At 48.6% G+C, this 23,861-nt stretch overlaps 1 protein-coding gene across 1 annotated transcript in view; it reads left to right on the forward strand.

Moving 5' to 3' along the window:
• Positions 1-23,861, forward strand: part of washc5 (WASH complex subunit 5) — a 70,604-nt gene that overhangs the window by 25,661 nt on the left and 21,082 nt on the right. Inside the window, exons 12-20 of the mRNA XM_060900248.1 lie at positions 1,012-1,124; positions 4,438-4,604; positions 9,035-9,110; positions 9,206-9,316; positions 9,552-9,692; positions 10,312-10,392; positions 10,472-10,573; positions 10,931-11,110; positions 20,068-20,192. Coding sequence (XP_060756231.1) covers positions 1,012-1,124; positions 4,438-4,604; positions 9,035-9,110; positions 9,206-9,316; positions 9,552-9,692; positions 10,312-10,392; positions 10,472-10,573; positions 10,931-11,110; positions 20,068-20,192 — 1,096 coding nt within the window. The remainder of the gene's footprint in view (positions 1-1,011; positions 1,125-4,437; positions 4,605-9,034; positions 9,111-9,205; positions 9,317-9,551; positions 9,693-10,311; positions 10,393-10,471; positions 10,574-10,930; positions 11,111-20,067; positions 20,193-23,861) is intronic.

The following is a 23,861-nucleotide window of genomic DNA, read 5'->3' on the forward strand; positions in this document are numbered from 1 at the left end:
CACCGCCCGAACTTTGCTGGAGCGTTCCTGGAGCGGTGAAAAAAATTCATCACCGCTCGTAACCGTTCACCACCGTTTAACAAAAGTTGGCCCCTGTTAAAGCAACGCCGTATACGCTTGGCCACCGCTGATGTTTCTCGAGGGGCCCTCCTACCGCTCCGAAAGTTTTGAGCTGCACAAAATATTGCGAGCGGTGAGGAGGGGGCAATTTTCCGCCCCGGCAAAGTTCACCCCCGCTCCACCAACGCCCAGTCAAAGTTTGGCACCGCTAGACGCAAGTTCGTGGACGCTTGGGTCTGCTAGGCCAATGCAGAAATCTTGAACGCTGGACCACCGCTGCTTCGCCAGCGTTGCCCGGGCGGCGATTAAACGTTGCACAAACTTCGGTGGAGCGGTTGTAAGCGTTTTACGAGCGGACACGGGGTTGCTGGAACGGTGTCGGACGTTGAAGCAGCTATCCATGGCGGCGATGAACTTTGGTTTGGCGTTGGTATAGAGGTGTCGGAGCAGGACCAGAATTTGGCTATAAATACGGGGAGAAATGGACCAGGAGCTCATTTGGAATCGAGCTGCCGTTGAGTTCAGACCTCATCTATATTGAATTTGCTCAAAGTTACAGTAAAACTGTATCACCATGGATGCTGAGAGACTTGCTATGATTGGTGCTAAACCAACTTTATACCCCCGCCGAGCCAAAGCCCGCATGCGCAGAACGCCGCTATACCAACGCTCGCTACCGCTAAACCAACGCTAAAGCAACGCCGGCTTCAGCGGTGCACCGCTAAGCCAACGCCCGTGTTTTCGATTTTTTTTTTCCCCATTTTGTGTGCGGTGACTAGCGTTGTCGAAATTCGGCCCCCCCCCCACCGTTCAAGGAACGCTCCAGCAAAGTTCGGGCGGTGTGACCGGGGCCTAAAATATATCACCAGTGTTTTGTCTTTAAAAAAAAAAAAAAAGACTGATTTAATCGTCAAGTTCAATCCTCATTATGTTTTGCCGTTGCCTCCACAGAAAACCTGCAGGCGTGGTTCAGAGAGATCTCGAAACAGATCGAGTCTCTGAACTATGAAGACTCCACAGCAGCAGGGAGGAAGACGGTGCAGCTCATTCAGGCTCTAGTAGAAGTGAGCGCTGATGTCTTATTCATTCAGCTAGACATACTATACAGAGCTGTGCAAAAGTCTTAGGCACCCTTTTTTTTTTTTTTCATACAAACTTTTGTTATAGAGTTCTATTTTCTGACTTCTACATTATTGAGTCGGTATGAAAATATTTTAGAGTTCAAACGTTCGTTTTCCAGGACAAAATTAAATGTTACGAGAAAAAAAAAGTTTGTATCTGAGCAGCATGTTACATAAGAGAGCACTTTTCAGATTAAAAAAGAAAACATAATGAAGGCTGCTGGGTTTGGGGGCAAAATTAAGACGCGAGTGTGACAGTCAAAGTGTCCAGAAGAACTGGGGCTGGTTGAAACATTTCATTTCTTTATTCTTTAAGCCATTTTTAGTCCACAGCGTTTCTTTACATGTGCCTAAGACTTTTGCACAGGACGATATGATCGGGCATGTAGTAATTAAAGGAGAACCGAAGGCAAATTTTTTATTATCAAAATTCTATTTATCTCATTTTATTAAATACAGGAACGCATTTTTGATAGCTATTTTGTCACTGCTAGAGCAAGTTTGAAGTATGCTACAGTGCTCAGCGTAAATGAGTGCACCCCCTTTGAAAAGTAACATTTTCAACAATATCTCAATGAACACAAACAATTTCCAAAATGTTGACAAGACAAAGTTTAATATAGCATCTGTTTAACTTATGTGAAAGTCTCATCTCATCTCATTATCTCTAGCCGCTTTATCCTGTTCTACAGGGTCGCAGGCAAGCTGAAGCCTATCCCAGCTGACTACGGGCGAAAGGCGGGGTACACCCTGGACAAGTCGCCAGGTCATCACAGGGCTGACACATAGACACAGACAACCATTCACACTCACATTCACACCTACGGTCAATTTAGAGTCACCAGTTAACCTAACCTGCATGTCTTTGGACTGTGGGGGAAACTGGAGCACCCGGAGGAAACCCACGGGGAGAACATGCAAACTCCACACAGAAAGGGCCACGGGGCTCGAACCTGGACCTTCTTGCTGTGAGGCGACAGCGCTAACCACTACACCACCGTGCCGCCTAACGTGAAAGTAAGGTTAATAATATAAACTTAGATTACACATTTTTCAGTTTTACTCAAATTAGGGTGGTGCAAAAATGAGTACACCCCACAACAAAAACTACTACATCTAGTACTTTGTATGGCCTCCATGATTTTTAACGACAGCACCAAGTCTTCTAGGCATGGAATGAGCAAGTTGGCGACATTTTGCAACATCAATCTTTTTCCATTCTTCAACAATGACCTCTTTTAGTGACTGGATGCTGGATGGAGAGTGATGCACAACTTGTCTCTTCAGAATTCCCCAAAGAAAATAATTTCTTTACACCACAAAGGTGAAGGCTACAAGATGATCAGCAAAGTTTTACTTATCAGTCAGAATACTGTAGCAAAAGTGGTACAAAAATTTAAGAAAGATGGAACTGCAACCATCTCACAGAGACGTCCAGGTCGTCCACGGAAGTTAACACCTCGACAGGAGCGTCTTCTGATGAGAAGGGTTGAAGAAAATCGGCATGCAAGTTCACTGCAGTTATCTAAAGAAGTAGAAAGCCAAACTGGGGTGACTATTTCCCGTCACACAATACGGCGTACACTGCAGAGGAATGGCATGCATGGATGCCGTCCACGAAAGAAGCCTCTCCTAAAGCCCAGGCACAAAAAAGCCCGCCTAGAGTTTGCCAGGGCCCATGCTGACAAAGATGAAGACTACTGGGACTCTATACTCTGGAGTGATGAGACCAAGATAAATGTTTTTGGAACTGATGGCTTCAAAACTGTACGGCGTGGCAAAGGTGAGGAATACAAAGAAAAATGCCTGGTGCCTACAGTGAAACATGGTGGTGGCAGTGTCCTTATGTGGGGCTGCATGAGTGCTGCTGGTGTCGGGGAGCTGCATTTCATTGATGGCATCATGAATTCACAGATGTATTGCTCTATACTGAAAGAGAAGATGCTACCATCACTCTGTGCCCTTGGTCGTCGTGCACTTTTCCGACGTGACAATGATCCTAAACACAAATCTAAGGCCACTGTTGGATTTCTGAAGAAGAACACGGTGAAAGTGATTCAGTGGCCAAGTCTGTCTCCTGATCTGAACCCAATCGAACACCTATGGGGAATTCTGAAGAGACAAGTTGAGCATCACTCTCCATCCAGCATCCAGTCACTAAAAGGGGTCATTGTTGAAGAATGGAAAAGATTGATGTTGCAAAATGTCGCCAACTTGTTCATTCCATGCCTAGAAGACTTGGTGCTGTCATTAAAAATCATGGAGGCCATACAAAGTACTAGATGTAGTAGTTTTTGTTGTGGGGTGTACTCATTTTTGCACCACCCTAATTTGAGTAAAACTGAAAAATGTGTAATCCAAGTTTATATTATTAACCTTACTTTCACGTTAGAAGTTAAACAGATGTTTTATTAAACTTTGTCTTGTCTACATTTTGGAAATTGTTTGTGTTCATTGAGAGATTGTTTAAAATGTTACTTTTCAAAGGGGGTGCACTCATTTACGCTGAGTACTGTATGTAATATATCAGTCCATATGTCAAAGCAATGGCCGTAAATGAGATTCATTGAGACCTGTGCGAGACATTGTAGGACGGAAGTAAAATGTACAGCGGAAATCAAAGTGACTGACATCTGCCAACGTTGTCAAAAGACTTGTGCGCCCTCCTTCGAATGCTGACGTAATCAAGCCGGAAGTTTTGTTTGTTTTGATAGGTAGGCAGTAATCGTCATTTAAACTCGTTTTTGTGCAATATTTCGTTTGGAAAACAGTTTTCAAAATGGCGGCACTGACACCTGGCTGGCACTTGACGTTTCGAAGTCTCGTGAAGATCGTGCGGATAATCGATGCCTGCTGTGGACCAAACGAACTAAATTCAACACGGCTAAAAACCGAATAGGCCGATAAGTATCATATTTAATTGCAATTAGTTGCCAATACGAGATATAAGGTTACTAAAACCGAAAACGTAATTGAATAACATGTTAATTAAGAAATAAAGCAAGTTTAAAAATGACTTCACTTCTCCTTTAAAAAAAAAAGTCACATTGTCCATTTTATCTGTTCTTAGTTAAAATTAATGTTATTAGACTTAGCTTATGTGAGATTTCATGTGATTATCTGAGATCAACATTAACACAACAATGATCTCTGAAGTCAAAACTCTTTTCATTATTTGGTGAGCACTTTCTCATCAGTATGTTAGGAAATAAATGGGAAATGATCAAGTCTGTGACGTCTGTCGTTTCGTGTTCAGGTGCAAGAGTTCCATCAGCTGGAGTCGAATCTGCAGGTTTGTCAGTTCCTGGCTGACACACGCAAGTTCCTGCACCAGATGATTCGAACAATCAACATTAAAGAGGAGGTGCTGATCACCATGCAGATCGTGGGGGATTTGTCCTACGCCTGGCAACTTATAGATAGGTAACGTCTGCTCTGTCAGTGAGAGGTGATACAAAGCAGGTCTGTGTTACCCAGGAGTGACACAGATGCATTTTAGGGCTACGGTTGAATAATTAAAATGGACCATTTTGTGATCAACATCACCAAAGATGGATACAGAAGGAAGGAAACAAAGAAAAGTTTCTGAAAGCTTTGCTCTGCAGTCCATGATGGTTTGTTCTCCGTTGAACTCAGAAGAACTGGGGAGATTAAAATGTTAATTGTTGTAGAGTATCTGTAATAAACTGCTTTGAGTCAGTCTGGACATTAAATTTAAATATAAAACAAACATCCACCTCCAAGAACTGCCACTTTATCCCCTCCTAGAACTGCCACCTTATCCCCTCCTAGAACTGCCACCTTATTGTGGTGGAGGGGTTTGTGTGCTTGAATGATCCTAGGAGCTATGTTGTCGGGGGCATTACGCCCCTGTTAGGGTTTCCCAAGGCAGACAGGTCCTAGGTGACAGGCCAGACCAAGAGCAGTTCACCAAAACCCCTTATGGAAATAAAAAAATCAAGGACCGTGACGTCGCCTGGTATGGCGCAGCCGGGGCCCCACCCTGGAGCCAGGCCCGGGGTTGGGGCTTGTATGCGAGTGCCTGGTGGCCGGGCCTTTGCCCACGAGGCCCAGCCGGGCTCAGCCCGAAGTGGTGACGTGGGCCCGACCTCCTGTGGGTTCACCACCCACAGAGGTAGCCGTAGGGGGCCGGTGCAGTGTGGATTGGGTGGCAGTCGAAGGCAGGGGCCTCGACGACCTAATCCCTGAACACAGCGGCTAGCTGTTGGGACATGGAATGTTACTTCGCTGGGGGGGAAAGAGCCTGAGCTTGTGCGGGAGGTTGAGAGGTACCGGCTAGAGATAGTCAGGCTCACCTCCATGCACAGCTTGGGCTCCGGAACCCAGCTCCTCAAGAGGGGCTGGACTCTCCACTTCTCTGGAGTCGCCCACGGTGAGCGGCGGCGGGCTGGTGTGGCCTTGCTTATAGCTCCCCAGCTCAGCCGCCATGTGTTGGAGTTTACCACAGTGAACGAGAGGGTCGCCTCTCTGCGCCTTCGGGTCGGGGAGAGGGCTCTTGCTGTTATTTGTGCCTACGGGCCGAATAGCAGTATAGAGTATCCAGCCTTCTTGGAGTCCCTGGGAGAGGTACTGAGAGGTGCTCAGACTGGGGACTCCATTGTTCTACTGGGGGACTTTAACTCTCACGTGGGCGACGACAGTGACACCTGGAGGGGCGTGATTGGGAGGAACAGCCTCCCCGATCTGAACCCGAGTGGTGCTTTGTAATTGGACTTCTGTGCTAGTCACGGTTTGTCCATAACAAACACCATGTTCGAGCATAGGGGGGTCCATAAGTGCACCAGGACACCTTAGGTCGGAGGTCGATGATCGACTTTGTTGTCGTTTCATCGAATCTCTGGCCCTATGTCTTGGACACTTGGGTGAAGAGAGGGGCTGAGCTGTCAACTGATCACCACCTGGTGGTGTGTTGTATCCGCTGGCAGAGGAGGAAGCCGGACAGACCTGGCAGGCCCAAACGTATGGTGAGGGTCTGCTGGGAACGTCTGGCTGAGCACTTTGTCGGGGAGGTCTTTAACTCCCACCTCCGGGAGAGCTTCTCCCAGCTTCCGAGGGAGGCGGGGGACATTGAGTCTGAGTGGACCATGTTCTCTGCCTCCATTGTCGACACGGCTGTTCGGAGCTGTGGCCGCAAGGTCTCCGGTGCCTGTCGTGGCGGCAATCCCCGAACCCAGTGGTGGACACCGGAAGTAAGAGATGCCGTCAAGCTGAAGAAGGAGTCCTATCGGGCCATGTTGGCCTCCGGGACTCCTGAGGCAGTTGACGGGTATCAGCAGGCCAGGCATGCCGTAGCTCGGGCAGTTGCGGAGGCAAAAACTCGGAACTGGGAGGAGTCTGGTGAGGCCATGGAGGAGGACTATCGGTCGGCCTCGAGGAAATTCTGGCAAACCGTCCAGCGCCTCAGGAGGGGAAGCAGTACTCTGCCAACACTGTTTACAGTGCAGGTGGGGAGCTGTTGACCTCAACTGGGGATATTGTTGGGTGGTGGAAGGAATACTTCGAGGATCTCCTCAATCCCATCATCACGTCTTCCATTGAGGAAGCGGAGGCTGATGACTCAGAGGTGGACTCGTCCATTACACAAGCCGAAGTCACTGAGGTGGTTTGCAAGCTTCTCGGTGGCAAGGCACCGGGGATGGATGAAATCCGCCCCGAGTATCTCAAGTCTCTGGATGTTGTGGGGCTGTCTTGGCTGACATGCCTCTGCAACATCACGTGGCGGTTGGGGACAGTGCCTCTGGAGTGGCAGACTGGGGTGGTGGTCCCTCTTTTTAAGAAAAGGGACCGGAGAGTGTGCTCCAATTATAGGGGAATTGCACTTCTCAGCCTCCCCGGGAAGGTTTACTCCAGGGTACTGGACAGGAGAATTTGGCCAATAGTCGAGCCTTGGATCCAGGAGGAACAATGCGGTTTTTGTCCTGGTCGTGGAACAGTGGACCAGCTCTATACCCTTCATAGGGTGCTCGAGGGTTCATGGGAGTTTGCCCAACCAGTCCACATGTGCTTTATGGATCTGGAGAAGGCATTCGACTGTGTCCCTCGTGGTATTCTGTGGGGGGTTCTTTGGGAGTATGGGGTTCGGGGCTCTTTGCTAAGGGCTGTCCGGTCCCTGTACGAACGGAGCAGGAGTCTGGTTCACATTACCGGCAGTAAGTCAGACCTGTTCCCAGTGCATGTTGGACTCCAACAGGGCTGCCCTTTGTCACCGGTTCTGTTCATAATTTTTATGGACAGAATTTCCAGGTGCAGCCAGGGGCCGGAGGGAATCCTGTTTGGGAACCACAGGATTTCATCTCTGCTTTTTGCGGATGATGTCCTGTTGGCTTCTTCAAACCAGGACTTTCAGCATGCACTGCGGTGGTTTGCAGTCGAGTGTGAAGCGGCTGGGATGAGAATCAGCACCTCCAAGTCCGAGGCCATGGTTCTCGACCGGAAAAGGGTGGCTTGCCCTCTTCAGGTTGGTGAAGTCCTGCCTCAAGTGGAGGAGTTTAAGTATCTCGGGATCTTGTTCACGAGTGAGGGAAGGATGGAGCGTGAGATCGACAGGCGGATCGGTGCAGCTTCCGCAGTGATGCGGTCGCTTTACCGGTCTGTCGTGTTGAAGGAGCTGAGCCAAAAGGCGAAGCTCTTGATTTACCCATGGTCATGAGCTTTGGGTAATGACCGAAAGAACAAGATCGCGGATACAAGCGGCCGAAATGAGTTTCCTTCACAGGGTGGCTGCGAAAAGGTGCTTCAAAAGGTGCTTCAACAAAGTATTAGTTTAAGGGTGCGCACACTTTTGCAACCAGCTTATTGTACATTTTTTTATTTTTTTATTTTTCATGCCCCCCCCCCCCCCCCCCCCCCAACAGATTTATTTTGTTTTTCAATTGAATTATAGAGGTCACATTAAAGGTGGGAAAATTTTTGAAATTATTTATCGTGGTCTCATTTTTTTGCATCAGAAAAACCTATCACTTTCACAGGGTGTGTAAACTTTTTTTTATATCCACTGTTGCCCCTTTTCCACCAAATCAGTTCCAGGGCTGGTTCGGGGCCAGTGCTTAGTTTGGAACCGGGTTTTCTGTTTCCACTGACAAAGAACTGGCTCTGGGGCCAGAAAAACCGGTTCCAGGCTAGCACCAACTCTCTGCTGGGCCAGAGGAAAGAACCGCTTACATCAGCGGGGGGCGGAGTTGTTAAGACCAACAACAATAATAAGACCGCGAAAGATCGCCATTTTTAAGCGACGAGAAGCAGCAGCTGTACAAACGCGAAGTCATTTATTATTGTTGTTGTTGTTGCTGCTGCTGCTTCTTCCGTGTTGTTTTTGCTTCGATATTCGCGCCAAGGTTTATGCAAACGTAGCGACGTAACTGACGTATACAGCGACGTAATGACGTGGCTTCCCTTAGCACCGCGAGCTATGGAAAAGCAAACTGGTTCTCAGCTGGCTCGTGAGTTGAACGAGTTGTGAACCAGCACTGGCCCTGAACCAGCCCTGGAACTGATTTGGTGGAAAAGGGGTATGTATGACTGTTAACTATGAAATGGGCAGTTACAGTTAATTTATTGACATATTCCTTATTTGCATCAGCAATAAATAAACTGTAATCGTTGGCAAATCGCCATGGTATAAGCAACTCTACATTGTGCCACATCATCACACTGTCATTAATTATTTTTCGAACAGCATACCTCGTTGTGTTCCTTGCTCATCAGCACATCTGAGATGGTTGGAGTCTGAGTTATTGCCCTTACACAAGACACAAACAGCACTTGTTAATATGGAATGTGGCTTAAACATGAACATGTGGTTGGATCATGTTCACTTTTTTTGTATTTTTCAGTTTCACATCCATCATGCAGGAGAGTATCCGAGCCAGCCCGTCCATGGTCACCAAACTCCGAGCAACGTTTCTGAAGGTAGGGCATCCAAGTATCTTGAAAGTTCGTGACGAACACTTGAAGTTTCGTATGTAGACGTTTAAACTGATCTTTACAAAATCTGTTTTAAACAGCTGGCCTCTGCTCTGGATCTTCCCCTAATGCGCATCAATCAGGCCAACAGCCCTGACCTGCTCAGCGTGTCGCAGTTCTACTCTGGAGAGCTTGTGGCCTACGTCAGAAAGGTGCTGCAGTTGTTAAAGCTGTTTGGTTGTAGGAATAATTTAGTTTCTAGCCGTGCTTATGTTAGATTTAATTGAGAAATCTGCTACATAGTTAATGTTAATTGCCAGCTTTTATTTATCACTCGCAATGTTAGAATGTTTGGTCAGACTATTTTTGTATAATCTTCAGTAGCTGATGGAAATATTTGAGTGGAAACGTATCTGTCGCTGAGCATGACATTTGTACTACTTACAGGTTCTGCAGATCATTCCAGAAAGTATGTTCACCTCACTGGCCAAAATCATCAAGCTGCAGATCCATGACATTATGGAGGTTCCTACACGGCTAGACAAGGACAAGCTGAAAGACTACGCCCAGCTAACGCCACGCTACGAGGTGAGTGTGCTTGCATTTCAGTGTGCATATTTATAGTTTTAATTTTGCTGAAATGTGTGACTTAGTAATTCTCCCTGACCCTTAAACCTAACCCCTAACCCTGAAACTTACCTCTAACGCCAACCCTTATTCTTAACCTTGTCCCTTACCCGTAACCCCCGATTCTTACTCTTAACTCCTAACCTTATCCTTAACCCCTTACCCTGACTCTTACTCTCACCCTTGACCCCTAATCCCGACCCTTACCCTTAACCCCTAACTCTTACCCTGACCCTTACCCTTTTAACCCCCTACCCCGACTCTTGCTCTCACCCTTAACCCCTAATCCCGACCCTTACTCTGAACTCCTAACCTTACCCTTAACCCCTTACCCTGACTCTTACTCTCACCCTTGACCCCTTACCCTGACTCTTACTCAACTCCTAACCTTACCTTTTTAACCCCCTACCCCAACTCTTACTCTCACCCTTAACCCTTTATCCTGATCCTTACTCTCACCCTTAACCCCTAACCCTTGTCCCTTAACCCCTTACCCTGACCCTTACCTTACTCTCACCCTTGACCCCTAACCCTGACCCTTACCTTTAACCCCTTACCCTTATTTGTCCTTTTTTGTCAGGTTGCCAAACTCACCCATGCCATTTCTATCTTCACTGAGGGAATTCTGATGATGAAAATGACACTCGTCGGAATCATTAAGGTTTGTAAAACTTTATGAAGTTGTATATTGATACTCCATGCAGAATAACACCTTATCTTATATACTGGTGTGGCTTTAGGTGGATCCCAAGCAGCTGCTGGAGGATGGAATAAGGAAGGAGCTTGTTAAAAGAGTTGCTTTTTCTCTACACAAAGGCCTCATCTTTAACCCTAAAGCTAAAGTAAGAGCAGAACTCAAGCTTGGTTTTTGGTGGTTCGTCTTTCATCTTTGGGAGTCCGAACATAATTTAGATTTGTATTCAGAATGTAAACATGGATGATTCTTTATGCAGCATGATGTATGATAAATTGTCCACCGTTCAACACATCATTTCACAGTAGTTTTCATGTATTTTCAAATGCAGGAACTTTTGTTACAGTCTGTGTATGATGTGAATTTCTATTAATACTCAACACACTAGACTTACTTTCTGTTTTGGGAATTATATTTCAGTATCATTTAGCTACTAAATAATGCAGAAAATAAGCACTAAACTCTTAGAGAGTCAAATAAGTAGTAAGTAATTTTTTTTTTCCAGCCCAGCGAACTGATGCCCAAGTTGAAGGAAATGGCTGCCACCATGGACGGCTTCTATCGCTCTTTCGAGTATATCCAGGACTACGTCAGCATCTACGGCCTGAAGATCTGGCAGGAGGAGGTTTCCCGCATCATCAACTACAACGTGGAGCAGGAGTGCAACAGCTTCCTCAGGACCAAGGTTTCCCAATTACTTAATCTGCATTACATTTTGAATAACTTTTTCTTTCTATTTTTCTGAGTGCATTGTTCTGGAAGTCACAGTAAACTTGTTGCAGTTCAAATGAAAGGGTATAGATTATTAGCTGTTCTCTTTAGTTCAAAGGAAAAAGTAGGTTCTTAATTAGCAAATCTTTAGAGTAAGAGGTGTTAGTTGTAGTTTAAAGGGAAAAAAAACCAAACCTAGGTTGCTAACTAGCAAGTCTCTAGAAGAAGTGACGTTATCTTTAGTTTTAGGGAAAAGTATGCTCCAAAATAACTAGTCTCTAAAATAAAAGCTACTAGGTTTTATTACAAGAAAGCCAAGGTTCTAACTGGCAAGTCTCTAGAATAAGTGGTGTAGGAAAAACATTCACTTCAAACTAGATACAAACTAAAATGTGTTTAGTTTTAGTTTAAAGGAAAAAGAAGTTTCTTAACTAGATATTTTCAACCATAAGAAGTGTTCACGTTGATTTAAAGGAAAGGTAGGTTCCTAATTAGCTACTCTCTAGAATAAGACGTGTTTGGTCTAAGTTCCTGACTACGCATTATCTACTGTAAATGTTTCTTTGTTTTAAGTCACGTCAAGTCAGTTTATTTGTATAGCGCTTTTAACAACAGACATTGCCGCAAAGCAGCTTTACAGAAAAATAAAGACGTTAAACATATGAGCTAATTTTCTCATCTCATTATCTCTAGCCGCTTTATCCTGTTCTACAGGGTTGCAGGCAAGCTGGAGCCTATCCCAGCTGACTACGGGCGAGAGGCGGGGTACACCCTGGACAAGTTGCCAGGTCATCACAGGGCTGACACATAGACACAGACAACCATTCACACTCACATTCACACCTACGCTCAATTTAGAGTCACCAGTTAACCTAACCTGCATGTCTTTGGACTGTGGGGGAAACCGGAGCACCCGGAGGAAACCCATGCGGACACGGGGAGAACATGCAAACTCCACACAGAAAGGCCCTCGCCGGCCACGGGGCTCGAACCCGGACCTTCTTGCTGTGAGGCGATAGCGCTAACCACTACACCACCATGCCGCCAGATAATAATAATAATTTCAATTTATATAGCGCCTTTCTCAAAACCCAAGGTTCTATTTCGTTTCTACTGACCGCCAGAGGCGGTGCTTTTAGCACATGGATATCCATCACACGAACGTGCAGGTCGAGTAATAGTAACAACAAAGTCACGTGTGACCTGGGTGACGTCACCCCGTGACCCCGGCATAAAAGACCGGTAAACCCAGGAAGTGACCTCTTACATCTTCTCGCGTTTGCAGGTTGCGAGTTGGATTGAAATTTGGACAAAGCGCTGTGGTAGTTTCGTTACCCGTAGGGTTGGGGCTGTGCTTATGCACCCTCCAAGAAACTGCGCTAAGTCCACCAACTCTTTTCTTCTTGTCGTTATATTGATTTATTACTCCGTAAGCTGAGCGCTCTCGCTCGGTGGAGTTAGCTGATTAGCCCTCCGGGGCGGTGTCCTCACCGCTGGAGGCCGGCTTGTTTTCGCTTCAGGTAAGCGGGTTTCATTATTTAAATTAAAGCGGCGTTCCTCTCGCCGCTGTTTATCAGTTCTGCGGCGCTCGGCGCCTATCCTTGTTAATATTATTAACCACCTTGTTTTGTGTAGCCTCGCCGCCGGCCTGTTCACAGGCCGGCTGTCTTGTGTGTTGTATTCGTATTGATTTATTACTCCGTTAAGCTGAGCGCTCTCGCTCGGTGGAGTTAGCTGATTAGTCCTCCGGGGCGGTGTCCTCACCGCTGGAGGCCGGCTTGTCTTCATTCAGGTAAGCGGTTTTCATTCATTTAATTTTAAGCGGTGGTTCTCGCCGCTGTTTATCAGTTCTGTGGCGCACTGCGCCTATCTTTGTTAATATTATTAACCGCCTTATTTTGTGTAGCCTTGTCTCCGGCCTGCTCACAGGCCGGCGGTCTTGTGTTGTATTGTTTGTTACTCCGTTAAGCTGAGTGCTCTCGCTCGGTGGAGTTAGCTGATTAGTCCTCCGGGGCGGTGTCCTCGCCGCTGGAGGCTGGCTTGTCCTCATTCAGGTAAGCGGTTTTCATTTATTTAATTTAAAGCGGTGTTCCTCGCCGCTGTTTATCAGTTCTGTGGCGCACTGCGCCTATCTTTGTTAATATTATTAACCGCCTTATTTTGTGTAGCCTTGTCTCCGGCCTGCTCACAGGCCGGCGGTCTTGTGGGTTGTATTCATATTGTTACTCCGTTAAGCTGAGCGCTCTCGCTCGGTGGAGTTAGCTGACTAGCCCTCCGGGGCGGTGTCCTCGCCGCTGGAGGCTGGCTTGTTGTCGCCCAGGTAAGCGGTTTTCATTCATCTAAATTAAAACGGTGTTTCTCGCCGCTGCTTATCAGTGCTGTGGCGCACGGCGCCTATCCTTGTTAATATTCCCGACCACGGGTGTGTTCGCCCGGTCGTTTTTCATTACCGCCTGATTGTTTATTTTGGGCTGCTTACTTGGGGTGTTCTCGCCCTATCTTTTAAGTTCCCTTCTGCCAGCCAGGCGTCATGGACCTCTTCTCTCGCTGCGCCAACTGCCGGTCCCCCTCGAACCGGAGGACGGCCACCGCGAGTGCCCCTCATGCCTGGGTATTGATCACCTGCGGCAGGGGCTGACGGACATGGCCTGCGCAGACTGCATGTGCCTGAGCATCCAGCCAACGCTGAGGGCTGCATTGGCCCGTCTGGGGTTGGACACGCCCCGGTGGCCCAGCATCAGAGCGCTTTCTTCAGAGGTCCCACATAGCCTTCCTCGTTGTCTGTTCCGCCCTCGGCCTCATACATCGAGGAGTTACAGAGGTGTTGGGCGGACCCTAGATGCCTTCCCACCTCCCTAGTGACTGCAGGGCCCTGGCGGCAATGCAGGACACCCCTACCTATGGCCTCCTGCAGATGCCCAACATTGAGAAGCGGCTTTCATTCATTTAAATTAAAGCGGTGTTTCTCACCGCTGTTTATCAGTTCTGTGGCGCACAGTGCCTATCCTTGTTAATATTATCAACCGCTTGTTTTGTGTAGTCTTGTCTCCGGCCTGCTCACGGGCCGGCTGTCTTGTGTGTTATATTCGTATTGGTTGTTACTCCGTTAAGCTGAGCGCTCTCGCTCGGTGGAGTTAGCTGACTAGCCCTCCGAGGCGTGTCCTCGCTGCTGGAGGCCGGTTTGTTGTCGCTCAGGTAAGCGGTCTTCATTCATTTAAATTAAAGCGGTGTTTCTCGCCGCTGTTTATCAGTTCTGTAGCGCACGGCGCCATCCTTGTTAATATTCCCGACCACGGGTGTGTTCACCCGGTCGTTTATTTCTTATTTCCGCCTGATAGTTTATTTTGGGCTACTTACTTGGAGCGTTCTCGCCCTATTTAAGTTCCCTTCTGCCAGCCAGGTGTCATGGACCCCCAGACGCTGGAGGGGACGAGCGCGGCATCACGGGAGCTGTGTGACGCGGCTCCAGGCCTTTGCCTACTCGTCGCGGGAACTGGGCCGGCTGATGTCGTATCTCACCCTCGGCCGCCAGCAGATATGGCGGGCACAGTCCCCTCTGGCCGAGCCCGACCGGCGTGTGCTGCACTCTCTCCCTGTTGTCCCCGGGGAGCCGTTTGGCGAAGCCACTCAGCAAGCCCTGGATCGGAGTGCCCAGGTCATCTAGGCGTAACAGCAGTTCGCTGGCCCCCGCCAGGCCCACCACCATGGCAATGCTGCCCAGTCCTTCAGGGGGCCCACACCGACTCTGTCTCGGCCACGCACCCGCCAGGAGACCAGACGGGTTGATGACTTTCGCCACCCCACCACCTCCCGGACCCGCGGTGCCGCCCCCTACACCCAGTCCACTCCTTGTCGCCCCCATGGTGACCGACGGGGGCGCTCTGGACGGCGCTGACATCAGCGCGCCGGCGGTCGGCCGCTTTTCCAGCGAACAGCTCCAAAGCTGGAGAGCGTTGACCCCTGGGTGCTGGTGACCCTCACCGAGGGTTACCGCATCCAGTTCTGCCGCCGTCCACCACGTTTCATGGGGTCAAACACCACCGTGAGCCATCTGGGGAAGTCCCTCGTCCCCCGGCAGGAAATCGCCACCCTCCTGGAGAAAGGAGCAGTCTCTCCCGTCGACAGGCAGAGACAGCAAGGTGGGTTCTACTCCAGGTATTTTCTGGTTCCGAAGGACGGCGGTATCCGCCCGATCCTCGACCTGAGGTCCCTCAATTCCCACTTGAGGACCATGAGATTCCGCATGCTGCGTACAGTGGATGTCTTACACCACATCCAGGCGGGCGACTGGTTGTCACCTTGGCCTGAAAGACGCCTACTTCCATGTTCCCATTGTGCCACACCACAGGCAGTTCCTGCGGTTTGCCTTCGAGGGCCAGGCTTTCGAGTTCAATGTTCTGCCCTTTGGGATATCGCTGGCACCCCGTGTGTTCACCGGGTGTGCGGCAGCGGCATCGGCACTACTTCAGGCAAGGGGTTTGCGTGTCCTGCCCTACCTGGACGACTGGCTTGTCTGTTCACGGTCAGCAGCTCAGGCCCGCACCAACATCGCGACTGTGCTCTCGCATGTCGTAGAGCTGGGGCTCAGGGTGAATTACAAGAAGAGCTCGCTGGTGCCCAGCCGGGAGACGACTTTCTTGGGCGTGCACCTGGATTCGAGGTCGTTGATGGTAACTCCCTCCCAGACAAGGATCCACAACATCCGCCTACTGCTTGGCCGCTTCGGACGGGGTAGGTCACTCGCCCTGAAGACCTTTCAGCGCCTGCTGGGCATGCTTACGGCAGCCTCCTCTCTGGTCCCGCTGGGACTTCTGGACTTATGCCGCTTCAGAGGTGGTTCAACGGTCTCCACCTCCACCCGGTGCTGCACGGGCGCAGCACATCAACGTGCTGGAGCTACGGGCTGTGTTCCTCGGCCTACAGCACTTCCTCCTAGGCCTGACCGGCAGACACGTTCTGGTGCGGACGGACAACGCTACGGTAGTGTACTACATCAACCACCAGGGAGGCACAAAGTCCCTCCAGTGCTTGGAAGTGGCTGGCCAACTTCTGCGGTGGGCCCATCGACATCTCTTGAGCCTGCGTGCCATGTACTTGCCAGGCACTGCCAACAGGGCAGCAGATCTGCTGTCCCGCCAGGACCCCGATCCCGGGGAATGGAGACTCAACCCAGCGGTGGTTCTCGCCATCTGGGAACATTTTGGCAGGGCAGAGGTGGACCTCTTTGCCTGCCGGGAGTCGACACACTGCCCTCTGTGGTTCAGCCTCCACGGCCCAGTCCCCTGGGCCAGGATGCGCTGGCGCATGCTTGGCCGAGGCAACTGCTGTATGCCTCCCCCCCTCTGCTGCTGATCATGCCAACCCTACACAGGGTTGCGATGGACCACCACGGGCTGCTGCTTGTCGCCCCCCCGGTGGCCGGGCAGAGTGTGGTTCCCAAGTTGCTGCAACTTCTGAACGGCGACCCCTGGTGCCTGCCAGTGAGGACTGACCTGCTATCACAGCTGGGAGGGCAGATCTGGCACCCGGATCCAGCCCGTCTGCAGCTCTGGGTATGGCCGCTGAAGGGCCGGACCCCCTGCGAGGTCCTTGTGAGCCGGCAGTGGTCAATACCATTGCAAGCTCTCGGGCACCCCCCACCAATGCCCTCTATGCCAACAGATGGAGGCTTTTCTCCAACTGGTGCTTAACTCGGGGGGAGGAGCCTACATGCTGTCCCCTGCCGACCATTTGACTGTTCCGCCAGTCTCTGCTTTTGATAAGGGTCTTACCCCTGCCACCATCAAGGTCTATGCAGCTGCCATCTCTGCTCAGCATGCCAGAGTTGGGGGAAGGACCGTGGGGTCCCACGCCTTGGTGGCACGTTTCTTGAAGGGTGCTCTCCGGTTGAGACCCCCCCCGACGGAGCCGGGTACCCACATGGGACCTTCATTGGTGCTGCAGGCTCTCTGCGACGCACCGTTCTGAGCCCCTGCTCACGGCAGACATTTCATGGCTCTCCCTGAAGACTGCTTTTCTTCTGGCTATTACATCGACGAGGCGCGTCGGGGAACTACACGTGCTGTCAGTCAGTGGGGAGTGCCTGCAGTGGCACTCCGGCGACAGTGGGGTCACCCTGTGGCCTAACCCCTCTTTCCTCCCAAAGACCCTCTCTGCTACCTTCGTCAACCAGCCCCTTAGCCTTGCGGCGTTCGAGGCGGGCCATGGTGAGAGGTCGGAACTTTTGTGCCCAGTTCGCGCCCTCAGGGTGTACGTGTCGCGTACAGAGGGCTTCCGTAGGAGTGACGCCCTGTTTCTGTGCCACACAGGACCGTCGAGGGGTCTGGCGCTCTCTAAGCAGAGGCTATCCAAGTGGATAGTCGAGGCCATATTACATGCCTACAGGCACAGTGGCTTCCCGATTCCTCCGGCTGCCAGGGCGCACTCTGCACGGGGCGTGGTAGCCTCATGGGCATCACTGAAGGGCGTGCCCCTTTCAGACATATGCAGCGCAGCCTCCTGGGCTTCCAGCTGCACCTTCACCAGGTTTTACCGTCTTAATGTCGTCCCACATAATCCTGTGGCGACGGCTGTCATTCCAGGCCCGTCGCAGCAGCACTGGGTACGGGTAGGCACTCCTCATGACCTGGTTGGTATTAGTCATCCATGTGCTGAAAGCACCGCCTCTGGCGGTCAGTAGAAACGAAATAGAACGAGGGGTATGTATATAACCGCGGTTCTATGAGTTTCGGATGACCGCCAGAGCTTGGCAGTCACTCGGAGTGTACACGAGAAGATTTGCCAAGAGGTCACTTCCTGGGTTTACCGGTCTTTTATGCCGGGGTCACGGGGTGACGTCACCCAGGTCACACGTGACTTTGTTGTTACTATTACTCGACCTGCACGTTCGTGTGATGGATATCCATGTGCTGAAAGCACCGCCTCTGGCGGTCATCCGAAACTCATAGAACCGCGGTTATATACATAACCCTCGTTGTTTTACAATTATGGGGGGTGAAAAAAAGTCCACCAAATAGAGGTCAGGATGTCATTCCCATGGTGTAGCAGTCCCAGTCCCACCAAAAGGCGCAGAAAACAAGTCCCACACCGCCAGCACAGCCGCAATGCCGCCAGGCTACATCACTCGGAACACCACACTATGGATCCACAAAGCAAGCACAGAAGCACCGCCACGCAGAGTGCTGGTATGTCCCAAACCGCCTGCAAAGCCGCTGCAACGCCACCGAGCAACATCGCTCAGAACATCACGCCAAGCACTAAAGCACTGCTGCACAGAGCATGGACAACCACGATGTTAAAATGAACAATGAGCTCACTGCAGTCCATAGCTAGGAGCACAGGCATCACCCACGGCGAACCAAGACCTGGAGGGAACCGACTCCCAAAACTGGGTCCGGAGCTACACCACAATCGGCGGACAAAACACTCAAACAGAAACAAACTACACAAACACACAAAAAAAAGGAGAGAAAATAAAATAAAAAGCTCTGGTGAGAAGCAGCAGCCAGAATGCGCATGACATACTCTCAACCGGAAACAGAAACGAACCGGTTATTTATAATCACGAGATTGCGTGATTTATAAATAACTCGCTTCTCTAACGGTGTTCTATAGAATCACAAAGTGCAACTGTGTAACCGGGAAATTCATTATAGTTTTAGCATGAAGTCTATTTTGTTGAAGTTATAAACTGTTCAGTGGTTAGCGCTGTCGCCTCACAGCAAGAAGGTCCGGGTTCGAGCCCCAGGGCCGGCGAGGGCCTTTCTGTGCGGAGTTTGCATGTTCTCCCCGTGTCCGCGTGGGTTTCCTCCGGGTGCTCCGGTTTCCCCCACAGTCCAAAGACATGCAGGTTAGGTTAACTGGTGACTCTAAATTGAGCGTAGGTGTGAATGTGAGTGTGAATGGTTGTCTGTGTCTATGTGTCAGCCCTGTGATGACCTGGCGACTTGTCCAGGGTGTACCCCGCCTTTCGCCCGTAGTCAGCTGGGATAGGCTCCAGCTTGCCTGCGACCCTGTAGAACAGGATAAAGCGGCTACAGATAATGAGACGAGATGAGATAAACTGTTCACTGATGGAGACTTGAGTGCAAAACTGTTAATGACAACCGCAGTCCTAAAGTTATCATGGCAGTTGTAGTCCTAAACCATCATAGCAAAACTGTAAGTGTCCAGAGCCATCTTCTAAGTCTATCTTTCGTCTGTCCATATGGGACCGTCCTCCACAGGAGCGATGTGACGAGACTCCAGCCAGAAGTAGGGCATCAGGATGGATCGTGCGGGTCAGAAGAGCAGTAGAGGTCAACATTACCGGTGTCTCAGGATCAACATATAACTCGATGGCAGGGAGGGGGAGAAAAAAAAAACAGATTGTTAGGTTGTTTTAAGAAAAAAGTAGGTTCCTAACCAGCTACAGTACTATTTAGGTTAAAAGTGATAACTCTCATTGCTGATGTCACTGGCTTTCTAGGTAACAGCAGCTTAGTGCTCAGACATGTCATAAGATCAGCTCTTTTTTAGAATAATGTTGATTTATTTATTTATGCACCAAAACAGCTTTTTTTTTTTTTTTTTTTAATTTTCAATCTGCATTACAGTAACTTCATTTTAAGGCTCTGTTATAGAGATTTGGAGCTGGTTATGTTGTGTTTGCTTCTCGTCTTTTTTTTTTTTTTTTTAAAGCATCTGTGCTCATCTTAAATGTCACCAGTATGCGAGGGATTTATGTTTAGACCCAAATTTGTCATGACATTTTCATAACAAGAGCTAAAATTTGTTTGTGAATGGAGGACCCATGTGACTGGCAGAAAGTTTTTCTGAATAAACATCCACATTCCAGAGCACTGGCTCTTCTTTTCCTGTTTTGCCATTTCAGTTTTCTGTCTGTTTTTAATTGTTCAGACTTCTATTTCCCATATTTGTTTTGTTCTTCAGATCCAAGATTGGCAGAGCATCTACCAATCGACACACATTCCCATTCCCAAATACCCGCCGGTAGACGAATCAGCCACGTTCATCGGCCGTCTTTGCAGGGAGATCTTGAGGATCACTGATCCGAAGTATGTTCAAATAAGGGTTGTTTTACAATCAGGGTACGCAAGCTAAAAATCACATTTAACACTTATTATCTTCAATATCAAAAGGCTTGACTAAGGCCCAATCCCAATTCTAATTTCTACCCCTACCCCTCCCCCTTCCCCTCCGCCTTCCCCTTGGCCCTTCCCCTTGAAACTGAGCTACAAGGAATAGGGCTTGAAATTCAACCTTTACGTATTGGGATAGCCCTTCAACGATCGCATACGTCATCGCGTACCTCCGTCAGCGTTTACGTTAGCAAAACGCGACCAAATGCGTCATTGGCTGCGACCAGCCGCTACAGTCAGAGCCAGAACAGAAATCTCTGCTGGCAGGGTGTGATTTGTTAACTAACACCACTGAATGGGATATCTTTGGTGCTTCGTGCACCACATCCGACAGAATGAGGTGTCAGAACACTCATGTAAACAATAAAAGCGAGAATAACAGAACAAAACGTACGCAGTAAAGCAACCGAAAACAATACTCACTCCCAAAGCTTTTTAGCAGCAGCTTGGATTTCAGAAATCGCTGCTCATTCTCAGCTCGAAAGCGAATCAAGCGGCGTGTTTTCTCTGGATAACAACTTAAAACACGTAAATAATGGAGAAAATACATTTATGACAATCTTTCGCCGCGGGAACCGCCATCTTTCTGAAATCCACATGAAATCTCGCTGAAATCCGCATGGCATTGTGGGAAATCACTCAAACCCCTTCGTTCGGAGTCAGCTCCAGGAAAATCTCCGTTTGGAGGGGTACAGAAGCCCTACCCCTTCCCCTACCCCTCCGCGTTAACTGGGATTGGGATACCCCTACCCCTTCACGTGAACGCGCAAAATGGAGGGGAAGGGCCAAGGGGTTGGTCCAAGGGGTGAAATGGGATTCGGCCTAAATAAACTTGGTTGTTTATTGTAGCCCTGTGATGGCTCTATTTACCATGCAAAAAAAAATAAAAATTTTGGTGATAACGTTATTTTTGGTGACTGTATGCAGAGATGCCTACTAGTACGGATTGGGCGTATTTTGTATGGAAAAGTTACGTAAATACGATGTTACGGCAAACAGTGTTATTCTGTACGGAATTATTATAAAGTCTTAAAAAATTCCAGTGAGTTGTTTTTAAATGTCCAAGCGACTTTTTCAATCCATGCGCGATTTACGGCTAGGCAATTTTATTTTTACAACAACCACACATGCTGTGTGTGACATGCGCAGATTCCGCACATTTGTTCGCGCTATTTTCGATACGGTAGAATGGCCGTGCATTACACCCAGTCAAAAGGGCAATGGATACGCGCACTGCAAACTGTGTAGAACTGACATTAACATCACTCATGGTGGTCGCGATGACTGCACGCAGCATGTCGACTACAAAAAAAACATATGGAGTATGCTGAAATGGCGAGTCAGGCGGAAAGTAAATCTGGGGGTATCCAGCAGTTTTTTACGAAATCTGTGGATGAAAAGACACGGAACATGACACGTGCTGAAGTGGTGATGGTTGACCTATGCTTGGAGTTGAACTTGCCAATTAGTGTCATGAAATGTGAGTTAAACTTATTCAGTTTCTTTTTACATGTCTGATTTTTATTCACTGAAATATCAAACACTGGCTGTACTTCTTTAATTCAAAGTCTTTTCAGTGTTGCAAGTGCAAATGTACATGTAGTATGATCAAAAACAGAATTTTATGATTAGTGCTGTTGGGATTGTGGCAAAAAATTGATCATTCCACTGTTTTAAATACAATTATAAATGTCATTTTATTCAATGTCTCTTCTGAAGCATTATGCTGAAGTATTTATTAAGCATGCACCGATACCGATACTGGCATCGGCATCGGCCCCGATACTCCACTTTAATATACTCGTACTTGTCAAACAGTTGCCGATACCATGAACCGATACCAGTGCCGATCCCATGCGCCGATACCAATGTTCCCCGCAGCGCTTTTTGTTCCATTTGAGAGAGAAAAAAAACCTGAAGCATTGTTGAGCTCAGGCTTGAGCATAATATGATGGGCTATACCATGCGCCGATAGTGTTCCGTGAAGCGTCTTTTGCCAGCGTCCGTTCGAGGAAAAAAAGCCTCTCCCAGGAAAAAATTGTAAATCTCAAGCATTGAGCGTAGGCTAATTTCGTCAGAAGACAAAAAAATTGTTCGACAACAACCCATTTTTCCATGACGAAGATGTTTGCGTAGTCATGAAACAGTGCCGTCACAACATCTTTCCCCAACACTGTCATTTTAAACATCTCTCCACACTCCACTCCCTTTCGCTGCCATACGCAGATAGGCCTACGCTAAGATCCCCAACGTTGTCCTTTTTTAATGTTGGCTATTCGCCTAGGTAAGGGTTTTGTAGGACAGGCTACTCACTAACAAACAAATGAAAATCGGATTTTTGTATAGGTGAATCCAACCGGCAGAGTTTTTAAGTACGAGTCCAACCGGGAGAGTTTAAGAGTGAAGAGTGAGAGAGCGAGCTTTAAGAAATGGCTGATTGAGTTTTCCAACTTGTTTCAGTTGAGGACAACGCTAAGACCAAGGAAATTGACGTCCCATCTACAGGTATGGAGCTCCACGAGCACGGGACGCGATGTTGCGAATGGACAGCAACAGCGTCTGCCTAACAAGTTCTGCGACTGAACAAGAGTGTGCTCGAGGCATTCAACTCTCCTGCAGCACACAGCAGGATGTGCGCACATGCACATGGGGGGGGGCATATTTTAGTCTGCATTACTGGCGATGGAAATTAAATAATACATCGTCGCCGGCCGCCACTGTTATCTTGTGCGCTCTCTGTGATGTTGCGATGGTCACTGCTCCTCCCTTTCACGCCCTTGTCTTGTTGCTAAATGTAATTGGAGTAGTTTAAGCGCACCACCAGAACAACCCTTAAGTCAACCAAGACCGCAATGTTGCGGAAGGCCGATGATAGAGGGGCTAAGTGACCAGCGGAGTGAAATGATCACGCTGCATGTGGTAACTCACTGCTCTCTCCTCCCTTCATCAACAATCGGTCTTACATGTTGCAAGAGTGCAAGTCTTTCTTGACTTCGAAAGTTGGACATTGTAATCTAATCCAAATAAATAGCAGCCTTTTTCAGAAATTGCAGCAGCTAAATATTTAATTCTTTGTGTAGGCTATTTGCAATGAGTGGAGTTTTCTGGGAGTGAATGTTGCGCAACAATCGAGAGAGGTTGCACACGGAAGCGCAGATAGCCTTGTAGTCCAGCGCCTCTTCAGTTCACGGTAGCGCTTCTTTTGCAACATTATGTAGGCCTAGTAGGCCTAGCGCAGCAGCGCTTAGGTTTTGCAACATTATTGTAACAATGTTGCAAAAGATAAGCACTACTGTGAAGAGGCGCTGTCTGGCTGTGTGACGTGGACTCAAGGCTACTCTGCGCTTCTGGAGCAGCGGAGATTGTCAATGTGAACCCATGTGCATGATCACTCCAGTTAGAAAACAACATTCACGGGAAATAGATAAAGTAGGCCTATTAAATATTCAAATGCTGCAATTTTTGAAAAATTATATTTTAATAACATCAACAGTATCGGTATCGGTAGTACTCGGTATCGGCAAGTACTGAAATGATAGTACTCATACTCGTATCGGTTTTCACAAATGTGGTATCGGTGCATCT

The sequence above is a fragment of the Neoarius graeffei genome, chromosome 19 (genome assembly GCF_027579695.1).
Source record: "Neoarius graeffei isolate fNeoGra1 chromosome 19, fNeoGra1.pri, whole genome shotgun sequence".
Lineage (NCBI taxonomy): Eukaryota > Metazoa > Chordata > Actinopteri > Siluriformes > Ariidae > Neoarius > Neoarius graeffei.